This window comes from Balaenoptera borealis, assembly GCF_965194805.1.
Source record: "Balaenoptera borealis genome assembly, chromosome: 3".
Classification (NCBI taxonomy): domain Eukaryota; kingdom Metazoa; phylum Chordata; class Mammalia; order Artiodactyla; family Balaenopteridae; genus Balaenoptera; species Balaenoptera borealis.
Window position 1 is genome coordinate 85542714 of NC_138866.1, and position 16723 is coordinate 85559436.

Genomic DNA, 16723 nt, shown 5'->3' on the forward strand with positions numbered 1-16723 from the left:
TCCCAGGGTCCTCAGGAGATAGATGGTCATTGTGAGGCAGAGCAGCACCCTCAGTTCCCTGACTTGACCTTTTGTCATTGGGAAGTGAAGCTTTTGCCTAGATCTGAACAGCAGAGCACAGGGCTGTAGACAGTTCAGTTCAGAGCCTCTCCAATCCCAGCAGCCTGGGGTGACTGCGTATGGCTGAAGTGTGCCCCGGTGCACTCCCTTGGGTCTGTCTGCACCTTTGACTCTTCCCTCTCTGGTTTATTTCAGGTAGAGCTTGGTGCTCCAGGATTCCCCCCTCAGCTCCTAAGCTCCTTCATCAAACAGCAGCCGCTGGTTATAGCCAGACTGGCTTCCTTCCTTGGTAGTTAGCATCTCACGGTCAAGATGGCGCTCCAGGACACCCCAGAGATGCTGGAGCAGTTCTTGTTACTCTCCGTATCCTGATGTAAGAAGAGCCGAGGCTACCTGCTGTGGCCGACTGGGCAGACAGCACTCAGCCCCGAGTTGCCAGCGAAACCTAGTCAGTACTTGGTCACAGCTGGCACCTCTGCGGACCGAGGGGGCCTGAGCTCCTGGCTGTCCAGAGTGAATGAAGCTCAACTCACCTTTTTGGATTTCTCACCTTTTTTTCCCGTCTCTGGGACCCTATGGCAGGGTCCACACTCCAGGATCAGGACTGGACACAGCCAGCAGAGCTGGGAGCCTGCAGTGCTCTGACATGGTGCTTACTTAGTTCGGCGCAGCCCTGGGGCTGGTAGGGAAGCAGGAGCCATTGGCCAAGACTCTGCTCAGAATGTGCTCCAGCAGTCAGCTCCACTGTGGGATGGGGTGTTAGGAAACAGAAAACGGTTTAAAAAAACAGCTGCACAAACCAGAACACTGATTTAGAATTGTTTCTCCTCCTTGAATTTTTACAAAATGCTTTATTATTAATTTTTGCTTTGCCCCCCTCTTCCTTTCCCTCACAGGAGAAGACAATTGTTTGGGTCTTGGCCCCAGTAAGGAGTATAGAGTAATGCTCTGTCGCGGAGCCACCACTCCAGAGCTCAGAAGAATGGGAAGACCACTGTAGAAACTGGCTGGATAGATTTGGGGTTAGGGTGGGGGCCTAGCTCTTTGAGGAGGACTTGGGGTGGGGCGTGGGCATCTCTCATTTCAGAGATGAAAAACTGTCTTTTGGAGACGGGAGGGAAGATAATGGACCTCCTAGAAGGAGGTAAGTGATTTGTTAGGAGGAAGCGCAATTCCATTCCTTACCTCACTCAGAGACTTGGTCCCAGCCTTCAGTGGTCTCTTGAGCATTCCACGCACTGCTGTAGCCCCTTCTATTCTAGGATGGGATGGAGAATGGGTTCAGTTTTCTTGTAACTTAGCCTGGCTGAACTCGAGCTTTGAATATTCTGTATGGTTACCTGAAGTGCAGGGGTCGGAGAGATTCTCAGCTTCAGTTCTGGTGCCCAGAGTTTTTGGTGGAAGAGGGTGACCATATGGGGATTGAGAAGATGTGGTAAAAGGTAAATTTCTGTATAGTACAGCAGAGGTTTATTTTTCTAAAAGTATCTGCAGGATTTTGTTTTTCTCTTACCTCAGATTAAGTTATTTATATATTACTGAAGGTTTTTTTTTTTGATTGCTTTTAAACTTATTTTTCTGGTTAATTTTTTTGGTTACACTTGATATATTTAACACCCTATTTATGTACTCCCATCTCTCTTCATATGAATCTCTAAGACCACTGATTGAAAAGTTCAGAACACTTGCAAATTAAAAGTCCAATGTGTACTTGTATTCAGTGAAGACTACCCTGGGATAGCCTAAGTGTGTCGTTTGAGCTCAGAGTTCAGCCTGGTGATTATGATGGCAGTAATTACTCATGGCCCAGTTTCAAGCTATATAGTTTACACATATGTATTGAGTGTTTCCCATGAGCTCAGCACTGCTTTGCACATAAAGAGCAACCAGATTAGTTGCCCAGCTACGGCCAGCTGTAGCCCAAATACGAACATGAGGGAGGATTCCAGAACAGATTCCACTGCCACACTCAACGGTGACCACAGACCCCTGGAAGGAAGCTCTTTAACAGGTATGCACCTCTAGGGCTTCTGAGGTAGAGCCAGCAATGGGAATCTGAACGGTGGCTAGCCTGGAGGTGACTGTATCCCCTAAACTAGAAAAGCCACAAGGCAGGCATGTGAGTCAGCAAATCTAAAGAACATTAACTGAGGCTGATCTTACACTAAAATGCAGAGGTGTTAAGGATAATCCAGGGACCTGGCTCCAAATGATCAAGGAGGAGTCAGGTTTTGGTTAAGACAGGTGGTTCTCAGACTTTATTGTGCATCTGAATCACCGGAAGGACTTGTTACACCCCAGGATGGCCCCCACCCTAGAGTTTCTGATTTAGAAGAGTGGAGAGGGGCCCAATATTTGTATTTCTAGGAAGTTGCAGGTGGTGATGAGGCTGCTTGTCTGGGGACCACACTTTGAAAACCACTGATACTGGTAGAGAGCAGGTATATGGAAAACAACCTAAATACTAATGAGTTCACTAGTTCATTAGCTGCTTGTCTCTGTAATTCCATTCTTATCTTACTGCCTGCCTAAAGTAAACCCTTAAGGTTCACACGGGCCAGCGTTGTTTCCTGAATTGGGCCTGTGCGGTTTAACTAAGTGGGCTTTAAACTCAGCATCCTTGGGGCTTCAGGCTTTCCTCCATGCTTGCCTGCCTGCCTCACCTCACATGGAGCTGGGTGTCTGCTTACCTCAGGGCTCAGCTTCCTGGGGCAGGGCTTTCGTTCAGCCACACCTGATGGGTGCAGAAAGATAAAATATTTCTTAAAATGTTTTGGTTCCCAAGCATTCAGAACTTCCAGAATTTGCTATAGTATAAATTGGATTTAAAGGACAAATGAAGAGATGAAGAAAAAAAGGTTCAGATGCAAAAACTTATTGATTAGGATGAGCTGAGGGGAAGGGATGGTCACGGCCTGACTGTGCAGAAGCACGATTACAAAGTGGTGCGAGACAAACCCCCATCTTGAACTTCCTGTGCTGATGGGACCTACTTACTAAAGTCATACAGCAGACCTCTTTAGACCCAGAGCATCTTACCCTTCCTTGGGTTGGAGACCTCTTTGACAGCTGGGAAATTTTCTCTTAAGAAATACACATATATGCAAAGACAGATTTTGCAAGCCACTTCAAGAGGGTTCACTGAGTACCCTCTCCTTCCCCTGACAGAGACTGAATCTCTCTGCACACACTGCCAAAGTAGAAAAACCATGAATTTTAGAAGAGTGAATTTAATGCGCATTATCAAGGTAGTGCTTGCTTAGTCAAAATTGGTGCATCATTTGTAGACACATAGAATGCTTTTGTTCTGAGCCAAATCAAACACCCCCAGCCCCCCAAGCAAGCATCACAAGTGGGCAGTATCTGGTGAGTAGAAACTTCACACATCCTAAACCTTTAAAGGGAGTTGAACAGAAGTCAATACTGTTGGCAGTGGCCTAACAAGGGCCCAAGGCTCTCTGGCCTGCAGGGTCTCACGTGATGGAATATTTAGGCATTGCTAAGTGGCCAACCAATGGGACAGCTCTACCCTGTCAATGCCCACCTCCAAGCCCACCTGAGACTTTGCAGCCTTTTACAGGGACGAGTAAGGTGAAAATAACTAGACATGAAGCCCTTGGTAAAGAAAACAGTTTATTTTAAAAAGCTCTAATGTTCTGCCCGTGCTTGGCCCCTGGATGGAGCTAGAGTCAAAAGTTACTACCTGCACGGGACTGAAGGCAGGCGGGGTGCAAGGTAAAAGGCAGGTTTCTGTCGGGCAAGCCCCACATCTGTTGTACGTTTTTAAGGAGATGGCAGTCCAGCTCCTGGTGGTACGAAAATGTAGACTCCCGAGATTCATGTTTAACTTTACTCACAAGTTAAGCAGAAGTCACTTGTCTCTGTCATGATTTCCCAAACCACAAAGCTCTAAGAGATGCTGGGACAGCAGCAAGTGGGGCTTGACTCTTGTGTCGACAAGCCCCCACACATCATTTCATAATAAATGCCAACTCCTCTTCTCCAGGACTGGAGTCTCTAGGTTCTTCCACCATAATCCTGAATCGGGTGACCCCCTCCTTCTTCCTTTAGGACTTGGGATGGTGAGCCCACAGTCGCTGGGACGCCAGGCTGCCACTCTCTTCCTGCACACGTGAGCAGGAAGCCTGATGACAGACTGAGCTACTTCCACACCAGCAAGGGTCAGGGTGGGCACTTGGGGTGGCTCTGGGGCCTCCTCCCGAGGCACAGTCAGGCTGGGTTCCAGCGCTCTGGCGAGATGCACAAGGTAGGGCCGCTTCCCAGCCCTAGCTCTGGGCCAGCACAGTCCCCCGATTTGGCTGCACCAGCTCACAAGCTCTTAGCTGAGGTTGTGGCACGTGGGGTTCAGCTAGAAACAGGTTGAACAGTGCCTCTAATTCTTCAGAAAAATCCTGGAATAAGCAGAAAGATGACAGAAAAGGCAGACACATAATTCTAGATTGTTCACTGTTTTTACTAAAAATCAATCCCAAATATCAAGTCCTAGCTAACCAGACAACCTATTTTATTTTTTCCCAACTGCCTTCTACCTGGAAATGGACTTGGAAACCTTGTCCCATTAGTACTCTAGGATGCTCAAGTTCCGGCAGGGAGAGTGAACTCTAATGGGAAGCTCAAAACCACTAATGAGTACTTAATATGCACATTATTTCATCTTGAAGAACCCCAGAGGTCTAAATTATTCCCATTTTATGAATGAAGAAACTAAAATTACTTTGCCCTAAATCACAATAACATTAAGGACTAGCTGAGATTAAAATCCAGGTTATTCTGATTTTAAAAACCCACACTTGGGAATTCCCTGGTGGTCCAGTGGTTAGGACTCGGCGCTTTCACTGCTGGGGCCCGGGTTCCATCCCTGGTTGTGGAACTAAGATCCTGCCAGCCGTGTGGCGTGGCCAAGAAAAAAAAAAAAGAAAGAAACCACAAACCCCACACTCACTATGCCATGCACTATCTGCCTTCCATCTTCCCTTCCTCCATGGACACAGTCCTTCATACAATAGATACTTAAGTGTGAAGGAGGCCCCCCAGAGCAGCCACTTCATTTCAGGGTGGTCCTCAAGAAATCTGACAAAATCCACTGAGCTTTGGGAAGAGCCTAAGAATGCCAGACCCCATCACTTGTCCCCTTTCAGGATAAAAGGGACATGTGACACCTGTTCTCTCTCCAGGTAAAAGGAGACGAGGACTCCTTACCCTTGGCCACTGGGCCTCATGGAGGCTGCCCAGGCAGGCCTCTATCTCCATCCGTCCCATCAGGCCTTTCTCTACCAGCTCCCGGAGCAAGAACAGCAGCAGGTCCCACTGCAACACACACGGAGGAAGAGGTCAGGGTGGCTAGGAGGACTGCACAGCGACCCTGATACAAAGGACAGAGCTGCTGAGGGAGGAGGGGGAGACGAGACGAGACTAAGGGAGTCTGAGCGCAGAAGATAAAGCACAGCCTCAGCAAGGGGGGACTAAACCAGCTAATAACATTTGGGGTGGGGGTGGGAGGAGAAACACATGACTGCAGAGGCTTCTCGGAAGCCCACCTGCCCCCCTCCCCCCACCTCTCTGGCTCACCTCCCTTGGCCGAGTGGCTGCCAGAAGCCCCACGTTTCTTGGCCTCAGCAGCAGCTGCAGTGGAACCGGCACTTGAAAGTCATCCTTCCACAGGGAAACCAGCATGAGCAGGAGCCTTCGAGCCTGCCCTCTCTCCAGCTGGTGCTGTGCCGGGGGCCCTAGGACAGGAATTCGATCTGCAACTATGGGGAGAGAGGAATGCCAAGCTCTAAGAAATGGAGGCAGGGTCACATGGCCCTGGGAGGACACAGAGTAAAAAAAGCTCTGTTTTCTAATCTTGCTTGTACCCCACCCTGAGAACTGGGGGATCTGGCAACAGAGTGATGTGATAAAAAGGAGCCATACCAAGCAGGGATGCTAACTCCACAGAGCACTTTGCCAGATGCTGCTCAGCAGGTGGGCACAGGAACTGGGGGGAAACAGGGAGACCTTGGACATTAGCACCAGCCTTAGAGCAGCAGCCCCAAGCCAGTGCAGCTCTGATTATTAGGCGCTGGACAAGGATACATAAGAGCATCTTGCCATGTCTCACCTGGCGGCACTGCAGCATCTGGCCCAGCTGGCCTAGAAGCTGCTCCAGATGCTCTGGGGAAACTCCCTCCTCAGGGTCCCGGGGCCCCACGGCCAGAGAGAGCACGTCCTGGAGAGAGGGGCGGAAGCAGAGTAAGGCTTCATGCCAGGCCAGGGCCAAGGAGGCCACAGAGAATGTGGCTTGGGGTGGGGATGAGCCAGTGGAAAGAGGCAGAAGGAAAAGGAAGACAGGGCCCTGGGGTGAAGTAATGGGCAAAGGTGCCCTTAGACTTGGGGCTTGGGCAGGACAGCACAGCTGGGAGAAGCAACCAAGTGGACAACAAAGGAACAGATGGAGCAGGTAAGCCAAGGGACAACGCGCTGCCAGAGAGCTCAAGAGACGGCACTCATCTTGGGACAAAGTCATACCTAGCCAATTCCCAGAGAGCATCTTATTCTGAAAGCATTCAGGGGAACTGTCCTGTCGTGTACATGTCGTACTATTTTCTGTCCCTCATGATTCTCTGTTCATCTTCTCAGGAGAGTCGAGGTTTCAGTACAGAAATCCTCTGCATGTTGAAAACCAGTAGCTAATGGCTGCTGAGAGTTTTCTTCTCCCTCTTACTCTTCTAATTTTAGTCATTCTTTTTTAGTCCCTATTCCAAATCTTTATTCTCACACTACTACCCCAGATCTGGGTCACTAGTTTAGGACTCTGCCCCCACCACTCAATTCTGCTGCTGAAGCACGAAAGCAGCCCAACAATTCGTAAATGAACAAGCATGGCTGTGTTCCAATAAAACTTTATTTATGAAAACAAGCAGCGAGCTGGATTTGGCCCACGGGTTGTCAGCTGACTCCTGCTCTAGACAGTATCAAAAAATTTTTTTTATCAAATTAAGAGCATTGATAGATTATTCTTACTGCCTGTAACTAAACAAGCATCACCTCCCACGTAGGAGAACATTTCTGAAATCATATCCCAATGCTGCAATGACTGTTCCTCAGAGACTTTCCTACTGCACTGGACAGCCATTCCCTACCCCACTCCCATCATCATCTGTGTAACGTGTACTCAGTCAACAATTTTCACATCTACCCCTTTCCCTTTCCCCTTTTTGGGTGATTCAAGTACAGAAGTCAGAGAACAGCAGTTACGAAAACCATTCAATTCAGTTCTGCCCTACCTAATCCCATTCAGTAACAAAATGGGAACCAGCTGGGCAACACAGAAAGCTGCCACACAAATACTGGAGTTGAGGGAGAGAGGAGGGAGACTAGGAAAAGAGCAGGGAGAGGGAGGAGGGGAGCCGAAGGGAGTAGGGAGCTGTGTACTTTTATCTCGGAGATGAGGTGGGAGGGGAGGGGAGCATGGTGCTCACAGGCACGGGAGCAGCCCCTCCGCTCCCCCCGGGCAGCTGGCTCAGGACCCTGGGCTCGAAGCATGCGACTCACAGCCGCTTTCACCTCCCTTCTGATCAGAGCTGCAAGTCAGAGGGAGGACAGAAAAGGGGTCATCAAAGCAGCCCTGCACAGGCTCACCATGCCAACCCATGCCCTTCCCTGTTACCAGCTGGCTCTGAGTCCTATCTCCCCCACATGGCCTCCAACTTCCTGCCAGTCCACTTCTGAAAAACTTGGGCAGCCACTCCCCCTCCCTGGACCTTACCTGTGACGTTGGCTGACAACCAAGCACAGGCTTTCTCTGTTGCAAGCCCCACAGCAATGTTCTCTGCACTGCTCAGAACCTGTGACACAGAAGTTCTGAGCCAGGGACAACTTAGGACAATGACGAATGCCCAAGTCCTGGACTGACCCACCTGCCACCAGAAGCCTCACACACACAACCCCGCAGCACTCCTCTCCCACCACCAACCAACCGCCCAGCCTGCTAACCCCAGGACTCCTTCCTACGTACGGCTGCTGGGGTCTCCTCAGGGAGCAATGCCCTCACGGCACCAGGGCTCTTCTTTTGGCAGAACCTGAAAGGAGACAGAGGTCAGTGATGTCTAGATGCGTCAGCCTGGCCCACAGAAGGAAATGCCCCGAGTGCACCAATCGCCCGAGCTGGGAGGGCTCTGCCTCAGGGGAAGGCACCCTCAGCCCTCTGGCCCCACCCCAGATGCCCTTCCAATTCAACTCTGGACTCTGGGCCCTAAAACCTCTAAAAACCAAGATAAGAGCCTACAGAGCAGGCAAAAAAAGCACAAAAAAAGCAGGGTGGGGAGAGGACATGGAATAAAGGATGAGTATAAAAGAGGAAAAAGGGACAGGAAAGGAAAAGCTAAGAGGAGAGCGGAGATGAGAGGATTCAAACAGACTGGCGTCTTACTCCCGCCCCTGGGTCAACGCCTGGGCCCCGTGAGGGCACAGCCGGGAACACAAGATCTCCAACAGCTGGGCTGGATCTCCCCCTTCCTGTCCCTGCGTCACCAGCTGCTCTTGAAGAAGCGACTCTGCCTGGCGCACCAGATCTGCCACCAGCGTGGCCCTGCAGTAGGAACAGCAAGGTTTTGAGGTAGTTGGAAAGGGTGAATCGGAAAGGGGCTGCAACTTCAAGGAAACCTGGTCAGAACTAACTTGAAAGAACGTCAGCAATTTTAGCCTCCCCCCGTCCCACCTGGCCCTTGTCCTCTATCACCCGCTACCCTTCAGCTGACTTTCCTCAGTTTGGCAACAAGGTGTTATAAAGGGGAAAATCGTAAGGAAATGAGACTGGGGACCCTCAACACCTCCATTCCCAATCCCAACTCATCCTCACTTGATATGCTTGACACAGTTCGAGCCGATTCTCTCTGCCACGAACTCCACGGTCCTGCGCAGGGAGGGCGGCTGGTTGTGGAAAAAGGCTTGAGCCAGCTGTGCCTGTGGGGAGGAGGGGTCAGGGCAGTGAAGGGCCCGCTTTCCCTTCTCCACTGCGCGGCCCCCGGGCCTCCGCCCTGCCCCCTACCTGCAGCCCTTGGGTGGTCCGGGGAGGCTGGGCTCCCAGGCCGGTGGTGGTGGTGGGGGTGATTTTCCTGACAAAGCCCCCACTCCGTCCACTGCTTCCTGATACCCAGGAGGCGAGCAGTTTGCGGAGCTCTCCTGCATCAGAGAAGCCCAAGTGTTTAAGTTCCAGAACCGTCCCACCCTCCCCAGCATCTTGACTTTTAAGCATTTATGGAATAGAAAGACTGAGGCACCAGGGAGCGCCTGAGAACAGAACAACGTATTGGGGCGCTGGGCCCACAGGGTGCCTTTTGGGTACTCATGAAGGAACAGGCCAAGGACCAAGGACCCTCTGAGGGGAGACCAGTATCCTCACCAATATAGGGGCAGCAAGTGTAGAGCAGGTGCTGGTCCACCACAGGCATGCTGTCCTGGGGGAGAGAACAGGCCAGTGTTGGGAAGGCAGGCTTCCCTTCCTCCCCAGTGTGCCAGAAACGGGGTGGTCAGGTAAGAGAATTACATAAAAGACTTCAGTCTCTATTCTGGCTTGTCTCCTGCTGGGCCCTACCGGGCAGCCTGCCTCCTTTACTCTTGTGCTTCCCATGGCTCTGGCTTGACCCCAACACTTACCAAGCCATGCTCTGATGCTACTGTGTCCACCTCAAAGGCATCCAACTGACCCTCTTCCAGAAAGAACAGGTCCTCAGGGACTGTAGGAATCTGGCAAGAGATCAGGGCAGTGCAAGTCAGCACTTTAGAGATTCGTCACACCTCCTACCTCATGGTTCCAGGGTTTGGACACCAGGTTCAAAGCCACCTTCCTCTGAAACTATGGCAATCCCTACCCCTCCTCTGAACCTTCACCTTCTGGCCCCGCCCTTGTTCAGACTCATACATCCTCCCTTTCCCTGTCTTCAGCCACAGTAGTCACCCCCCTTCTCCAACCTGGACCCTCACGCCACCAACCTGAAAAAGCCAGCCCAGGACAGCCAGCAGCAGCAGCTTGTTCAGGAAACACATCTCCCCTTCACTCTCCTTTGACAAGACCAAGCTCCTAAAAGGTAAATGAGGGTGTGAATGGAATCTGTGCAAAGAAAGAAATGGAATGCAGTAACAGAAAGCTATCACTGGGAAGGTACTTCTCAAAAGCAGACCTAAAAGGGACTGCTGTTGTACAAGAAACCAGGTCTCATCACCCCTCCCAGATCTGTACTCCCTTCTGAGCTGGGCCACAGTAGGAATAGAAAAGGGCCAATCAAAGTGCAAATATTCAATAACTGCCCACTGTCTTTCCTTGTGGATCAAGGCCTGGCCTCTTCTCTGAGGGTCAGTTACGGCTACGGTACCACACAGGAAGCACAGGCTGCTTGACCCTCTTCATAAACGGCAGCCTCAGCAATGTTCTCCCCGCACCGTTCTCTCAAGTCTGCTCTCTCTCTACTCACCGATGCAGGTGCAGCAGGAGAGTGAAGACGCTGCGGTAATAGTCCAGCATGGGGACAATGTGGTCAGCCAGGGAAAGGAACTCCACCAGCCAGGGCACCGTGAGCACTGCTCGACGGGCCCGCAGCCCCTGCTGCAGCAGAGCCCGCACATCCAGGACCGGGGGCACCTGGCAGGGCCAGCGTCAGTCAGTGGGTGGGTCAGTCCCAGGGGCTGGGGGAAGCCTTCTAACGCCATTGCCTTGCCCCTCCTCCCAGCTCCCTCCTTACCAGAGCCCCCAATCACCTGGCTCCTCAGGGCCAGAATGGTGTCCTGGAGCTCACGGGTCGGGGGTGGTTCAGGCCCCCGGTATGGCAGGAAAGCCACAAAGCCCAGGAATTTAGCCAGAAGCCTCAGGCTGAGCAGCACCACAGCAAACTGCCTCCGTTCACCCTGCAGGGCATCAAGAAGTAAAAGGTCCCAAGCATAAGGCTTCTAGAATAAAACCAAATCTGTGGGACTTCTCTGGTGGTCCAGTGGTTGAGACTTCGCCTTTCAATGCAGGGGGTGCAGGTTCGATCCCTGGTCGGGGAGCTAAGATCCCACATGTCTCACAGCCAAAAAACCAAAACATACAACACAAGCAATATTGTAACAAATTCAACAAAGACTTTAAAAATGGTCCACATCAAAAAAATCTTAAAAAAAAAAAAAAAAAGCCAAATCTGTTACAGATTTCTTCTTGAAAATACCCCTCCCCCCGGGTCAGAACCCCGTCATCTCCCTTCTGCTTTCTAACCTGCCAGTCCACGTCCGACTCCCCGTCTTCGTCACTGGGCTCAGGCTGAGGCAGGGCAAGGCTGTTGAGCTCCCGGATCTTCAAACTCAGGCTATCCATGAGATGCTGATTAAACTGGAAGCTATGAAGGGGAGGGGGGAATAAAGGTACTGGAAAAAGTGTAGGAAGGACCAGAATAGAGAAGAGGTGCTCCAGACAGAAAGGCTCAGCAGGGTAAGACAGAGGAGGCCAATGAGGTTACCTTCACGGGTGAAAGAATGAGAAGGGAAATGGAGGCAGGAAGTGTGAGTTAGAAGGAGCCCAGGCAACACCCAGTCCCACCCTGTTATATTCCAGACAAAGGAGAGAAAACGCTGCCCTTCTGTGAACACAAACCTCTTCTGGCCTCTGCCCCCACTCTCTGCAAGACAGGAGACCTTTACCTGCTGGCACTCAAGATGAAGTCCCTGAAGAAGCCCTGACAGCCTGGGAAGGTGGGGGGTGGGCAGGGCCCCCCACTGCTCTGAGGGGCCACAAGCCGTTCCTGCAGGCGCCGCAACCGCCCCAGCTTGTCAGCTCCAAGCATATTTAACACATCCGGAGCCTCGCCCAAGACAGTGCCCCCAGCACCACCAGGACTCTGACACATCTGGGGCAGGGGGAGAAAGAGAGAAATCAAAAAACCAGTGAGTTTTTCTGGAAAGAAGGACTGAACAAAATGAGGAGGAAGCGATGAACCCTGTATCATGTGCCACAGATGTGTTTTTTGAGGTCTGGATTGTATTCTTATTTTTACAGGTGAAGAAACGGAACCTGTAAGATTCAACATCTGCCTAGGATCACAAGAGCTAGGATTTGAAACCAGACCTGAGTCCTAACCCTGTGCTCTTTCTACCACAGCACAAATCAAGGGCAAGAAAGTAGTGAAGTGCTGAAGGAAGGCCAGGAGAGCCGGGTGTCCGAGGAGGCCCGGGGAGGCAGGAGGTGCAGGGCATGGGAGAGAGCGCTCCGGCTCCTCTCTGGCTTCCTGAGCTTCAACCACCACCCAAAGAGCAGAACTCTTGTTCAATCTCCAGCCAAGGGCCTGCCTGCTTGCCTGCCCTAATCCCACAGTGCCAGCCATTACTTGGCTGCCTGTAATACATACTGGCCACTGTAGATCCATCAGTCTCCCGCTGGGGCTATTACCTGGAGAAGTTGTTTTTGGAAAAGTCGAACAAAATGGCTGTGGCTGCAGGCTGCAGAGAGTTGACCCATCATGGCTCTGAGGAATAAGAGGCAGGGATGGAGTGTGATGGAAGGAGGAAGAGGGAGAGAAAGATCTGAGAGAACAAGCCAACCCTTGGGCCTTTCAGCCCTTTACCAGGGGCTTGAGCAGACCTCTGCCAGAGCCGGCTGGCACAGGATATGGGAAAAGGTAAGGGACACTCTCCTCAGCCCCCAGACCCTCAAAACTAGAGATACACTTAACCAAACATGAAATAATACCACCCCTCTCATCTTCAGTCTACACCGAGCGCCAGTGAGCTTCATGACCAATGTGGACAAGAGGATATTCTTTCTGTATCCTAGTTATCTAGCTATGCAAAGTTATCTGTATTGTCAAATAAGATAATGGAGAAAATGGAGGTTGGAAAGGGTCTAAAACTTGGGCCAAAACTCAAGCAACCTGAAATAAGAGCATTCCACTTTTTCAAGCATTTGCAATCACAGAGCAAGTATGAGTGATTTCTGAGTGGAAGGAGCTGGAGAGACAAATCCCTTTTGAGTAGAGGCAGAGGTGGCAGTATCTGGAGAGATTAAGTAGGATAGAAGAAAACAGCTTTGCCCTGGAAGGACAAAGCCTTCCTCCAATCAGCCACCCAAGCGCCACTAAGCTGCTCACTGCTGGAAGCAAGAAAGACGAGGTGACCGGTGTGTGAGCACGTACCTGATCCTGCTGCCCAAGCCCTTCTCAAAATCCCAGCCGGGCTCCTCATGGCGATCTTCCCACTCTCGAAGCACCTCATAAAACACGTCCCTGACAGACACATAAGAATGCCCGATCAACTGAAGCACAGCTGGCCTAACTCATTCTCAGGAGTGCCTTCCCTAGCTCAGAAGAACTGAGGACAGGACTATCCACAGCCCCGTTCCTTATCCTCTCCAGGGTTCTCTGTGTGATAATGCTACAGACCTGGGAGCAGTACACCACATGCTTCACATACTTCTGTGGGCAGTTAAAGTTGATCTGGCACTCTCGTCTGAGAATCCTGTGACTAGAGTCATACACCTGTGAGAAGGCTGCTAAGGTGGGAGGTTCAAGTCCACGGGCATGAGCAGAATGAGGCTAAGTGGCCCTTATGATGTTTTCCAGGAAGGGCCTGGTAGTGCTAAACCACCACCTGTTAGTGTCAAACTCCTAGTTTCTATGAAAATGACACAGGCTGCCTATCCCAGAGAAAATCCTCTTCATCCCCTTCCCCCAAAGTTCCCTTTTCTTATCACCTCTGTTTTTTAAAAGTATGAAAGGCTCGATCACTGGAGAAGTTGGCACGATTGTCAGTTTCTGGCTGAAAGGAGACAGCTTGTGCAGAAGGTGGCATCGCCAGAGAGACCTAAAACATGGCAGTGACAATTAGGGACTGAAGCTGGCAGAGTTCATGCTCAGAAAACTTCATCCCCATTCCAGTGCAAATGACACTACAGTGATGTGAGCTGGGCTGCCTGAGTTATGAGACCGGAAAGGGTCAGGTCCAGGCTAGTCGATGTCTAAGATGGGGTCACTACCTTGGCAACACTGCCCTCGTAGGCAGCTCGCAGGCGGCCTTGCAGAGCTGGTGAGAAGCACAGTAGCCGTTCATTCTCAGCCAAGAGCTTCAAGGTCCCTTTGTCCAGGTGGGAAAGAACGCTACAGGGACAAGAGCACAAATGACCAAGAATGGGACAGACTGAAAATAGGAAGCCGGCACCTGCACACCACACAGCGTGTTACCCGGAGCATGGAGCAGGTACATGAAGAAAAGTCATGGGCAAAGGATTAAAGATGATGAAGGCAAAGGGGAAGGAAATGAGAGAGACCTTATGGAGCAGCGAACAAGAGAGCAGGGCAGAAACATTAGATAAACCCAAAGGTCAGCTACCAAGACCACCGGGGGCAGTTTGATTCTTTCAAGGGCTAAATTCATAGCCTTGACACAAAATTGAAGGTTACGTGTAGGAAGAGGTCCAGGGTCACTACACCTGTGTCAAGCACAAGCATGTACCCCAAGTAACAAGAGAACCAAGTGGACAATGGGAATAAGGCTCAAATACCTCCACTGGAGAAACTCACTGAAACTGATGCTCCAAAACCTGCACTGCAAAGAAGACACAATCATGGACACTCTGGAACAGAGGGCTTTCCAGGGAATCTAGAAGGACAGTACCAAGTTGTTGGCTAAGAATGATTTCATTTCCAGACCCCATTTCTCAAAAAGAGGCTTGTTCACCAACCTACGGCTCCTGGATTTGGTTCAAGGTCACTGTCCTTGGCAGCCACCATCCTCCGGGCGGTAAGGAGCTGAAGGACGAAGAAAAGCTCCAAGAAGAGGTTTGGTACCAGGTTTTCTAGATAAGAAAAGAAACTCCAGGGTATTGAACACCATTCAGAACCAAGGCTCAGTCCTACATGCCTTATCAATTCTTTTAACCTGTGGTTCTACAAGTATCTCCATTTCAGGGCCCTTTGCTCTCACTCACCTGCAATGCATGAAGAGTAGACAAGGGCTACCAGCTCCAGACGCTGGCGGGAAGATACTCTGGCAGGGTCAGCGGGTTCAGCTGTGAGGTTTCCTGTCCGGCTGGGGTGAGGACATCCTGATTCTGGGGTGGGACAGGCGGGAGCAGGTGACTGCTGCAGCAGCTTAGAGCTATGGGGAAAGAGAAATGTCATGAGTAGTCAGCCTGCCTTCCCCTCCACAGCCATACTCAGCTTCCTCAAAGAGACATCCACAGCCCAGGAAACAGACCCAGGGTTCCCAGGGGACAAATCAATCACAGGGAAAAGCCCTGCCAATCCCCCACAGAGGAAGCTGATGTCCCAGGGAGCAACAAGGCCATACCGCTCCTTCCTGAGCATCTCCCGCTCCTCTTGCAGACTTCTGCACCCTGGGGGAAGGCCATGGCCCCAAGGGCTAGTGTCCAGGACTGAGGGTTGTGAACTGGGGACACAGTTGATTGGGGGTGAGGTGAAGCAAGTCTTGGGCTTGGAGAGTGACCGCTCTTCGCTCACCGGAGTTGGGTTGATCCTGCGTGAAGGCTTGGTCCTGCTGAGGAGTAGCCACAGGTTTTTCTGATATTCCTTTCTTCAAGCATCTCCCCCTCCACCACCACCTCCACCACAGCAGCCTGGACCCCCTGCAAAATGCCCCTCACCACTGTAGTTATCTCATTCCCAACCTTCTAGCCATCACCACGCTCTACTACAGAGCACCCAGCCTTAGTTTATTAACTCCCCTAGTAGAGCCTTCGTGCCACCCATCTCCCGGATGAGGGCTGATTCTCACCCTGCAGAGCCGGGGGGAACCGAGCCTACAGGAGGGAATTCCTCCAGGTTGCTGAGGTTTGGCGGATCAGAGCGCGCGAGGCTGGGGCTGCCGGGGCTGCCAGAGCTCTTGGGCCTCCGGCCCCCGGCCCAGGGCAGGCTCTCCCCGCTGACCCCCTCCTCCAGGGCCCCGGAGCCGCGGCCTCCTCGCTCACGGGCCGGCCCCGGGCCCCGCCTCCTGCCCCCACGGCGGGCCGAAGGGGCCTCAGCGGCGGTGGCGCTCGAAGGCTCAGTCGGAGGGAAGAGCTGGCTGCGCGCCCCGCGGCCGCCCCGCGGCGGGCCCCCGGGTCTCCCTGGCAAGGCTGCCGAGGAGCCCGAGGCCTTGGCGGGGGTTGGGGGGCCCTGCGGGAGGACGCGGCTGCTCTGTTCTCTCAGGAAGTTCAGCAGGAATGGCACGAATTCCTTCCGCAGCGGCCGAAGTGAGATCAGCGCGGCCGCCTCCCCGGGGTCATCCTGAGGGAGAAGCAGCGAGGGGCGAGAGGGTCAGCTGCCAGCCCGGGGCCGCAAGCAGCCGGGGCCGCAGGGCGCGCTGAGCTGGGTGGGCGGCCGTGGGTAGCGGCCCCTAGTTGGAGCGCACTCGGCCCGGGCTGACAGCCAGGCACCCTAGAGGAAGAGGACGGGAGGGGTGGTACCTCCCGCGGGAAGCAGATTCGGGCCAGCCTGGGGGCGTGTCGACGCTGTTACCTCCGAGCTCTGGGCGCTGCGCGCGATCCACAGCACGGCGGTTGCGACCGACAGCTCCTCTCGCAGCAGAGACTCCAAAACGGCCGCCATCCCAGTCCGGGCGCTCGGAGGCGATTGCGCAGGCGCCGGCGCGCCACGGGCGCCCGGGGGGCGGGGCCTGAGTCGCGGGGCGACCGTTGGGCCGCGGG

The 16723-nt window shown here is 52.5% G+C and overlaps 2 protein-coding genes across 10 annotated transcripts in view; one reads left to right on the forward strand and one right to left on the reverse strand.

Moving 5' to 3' along the window:
• The window catches only part of STARD9 (StAR related lipid transfer domain containing 9), a 129970-nt gene extending 125902 nt beyond the window's left edge, over window positions 1-4068 (forward strand). For all 6 annotated transcript variants that reach the window (XM_082388669.1, XM_082388670.1, XM_082388672.1 and 3 more), the window contains one exon: window positions 256-4068. In XM_082388669.1, the coding sequence (XP_082244795.1) occupies window positions 256-357 (102 nt within the window). In that variant the 3' untranslated portion in view covers window positions 358-4068. The remainder of the gene's footprint in view (window positions 1-255) is intronic.
• On the reverse strand, window positions 3681-16651 carry CDAN1 (codanin 1). 4 transcript variants are annotated; one of them, XM_082388728.1, is made up of 28 exons: window positions 16536-16651; window positions 15814-16304; window positions 15370-15573; window positions 15008-15177; window positions 14762-14875; window positions 14601-14679; window positions 14057-14177; window positions 13775-13884; window positions 13218-13307; window positions 12476-12551; window positions 11731-11936; window positions 11309-11429; window positions 10816-10962; window positions 10533-10699; window positions 10054-10141; window positions 9718-9807; window positions 9464-9518; window positions 9110-9243; window positions 8921-9024; window positions 8492-8650; window positions 8078-8141; window positions 7829-7907; window positions 7495-7643; window positions 6182-6289; window positions 5995-6058; window positions 5650-5831; window positions 5281-5388; window positions 3681-4472 (listed from the first exon to the last, which is right to left on the reverse strand). In XM_082388728.1, exons 1-28 carry the CDS (start codon window positions 16623-16625, stop codon window positions 4347-4349), a joined length of 3696 nt encoding a protein of 1231 aa, XP_082244854.1. In that variant the 5' UTR covers window positions 16626-16651; the 3' UTR covers window positions 3681-4346. The 4 variants fall into 4 exon arrangements, 3 of the variants coding, with proteins under 3 accessions (XP_082244854.1, XP_082244853.1, XP_082244855.1); XM_082388727.1 differs by having other exon boundaries at window positions 15370-15576; XM_082388729.1 differs by lacking the exons at window positions 3681-4472; window positions 5281-5388; window positions 5995-6058 and having other exon boundaries at window positions 5671-5831; window positions 15370-15576.
• Between the last annotated feature and the right edge of the window lie 72 nt (window positions 16652-16723).

Coding starts and splice junctions, on each gene's coding strand:
- CDAN1 (XM_082388727.1), bottom strand. CDS start 16,625: ATGGCGGCCGTTTTGGAGTCTCTGCTGCGAGAGGAGCTGTCGGTCGCA. Junction 15,577..15,813: donor GTTCCCCCCGGCTCTGCAGG/GTGAGAATCAGC, acceptor GCTACTCCTCAG/CAGGACCAAGCCTTCACGCA. Junction 13,885..14,056: donor ACGAGGGCAGTGTTGCCAAG/GTAGTGACCCCA, acceptor GCCATGTTTTAG/GTCTCTCTGGCGATGCCACC.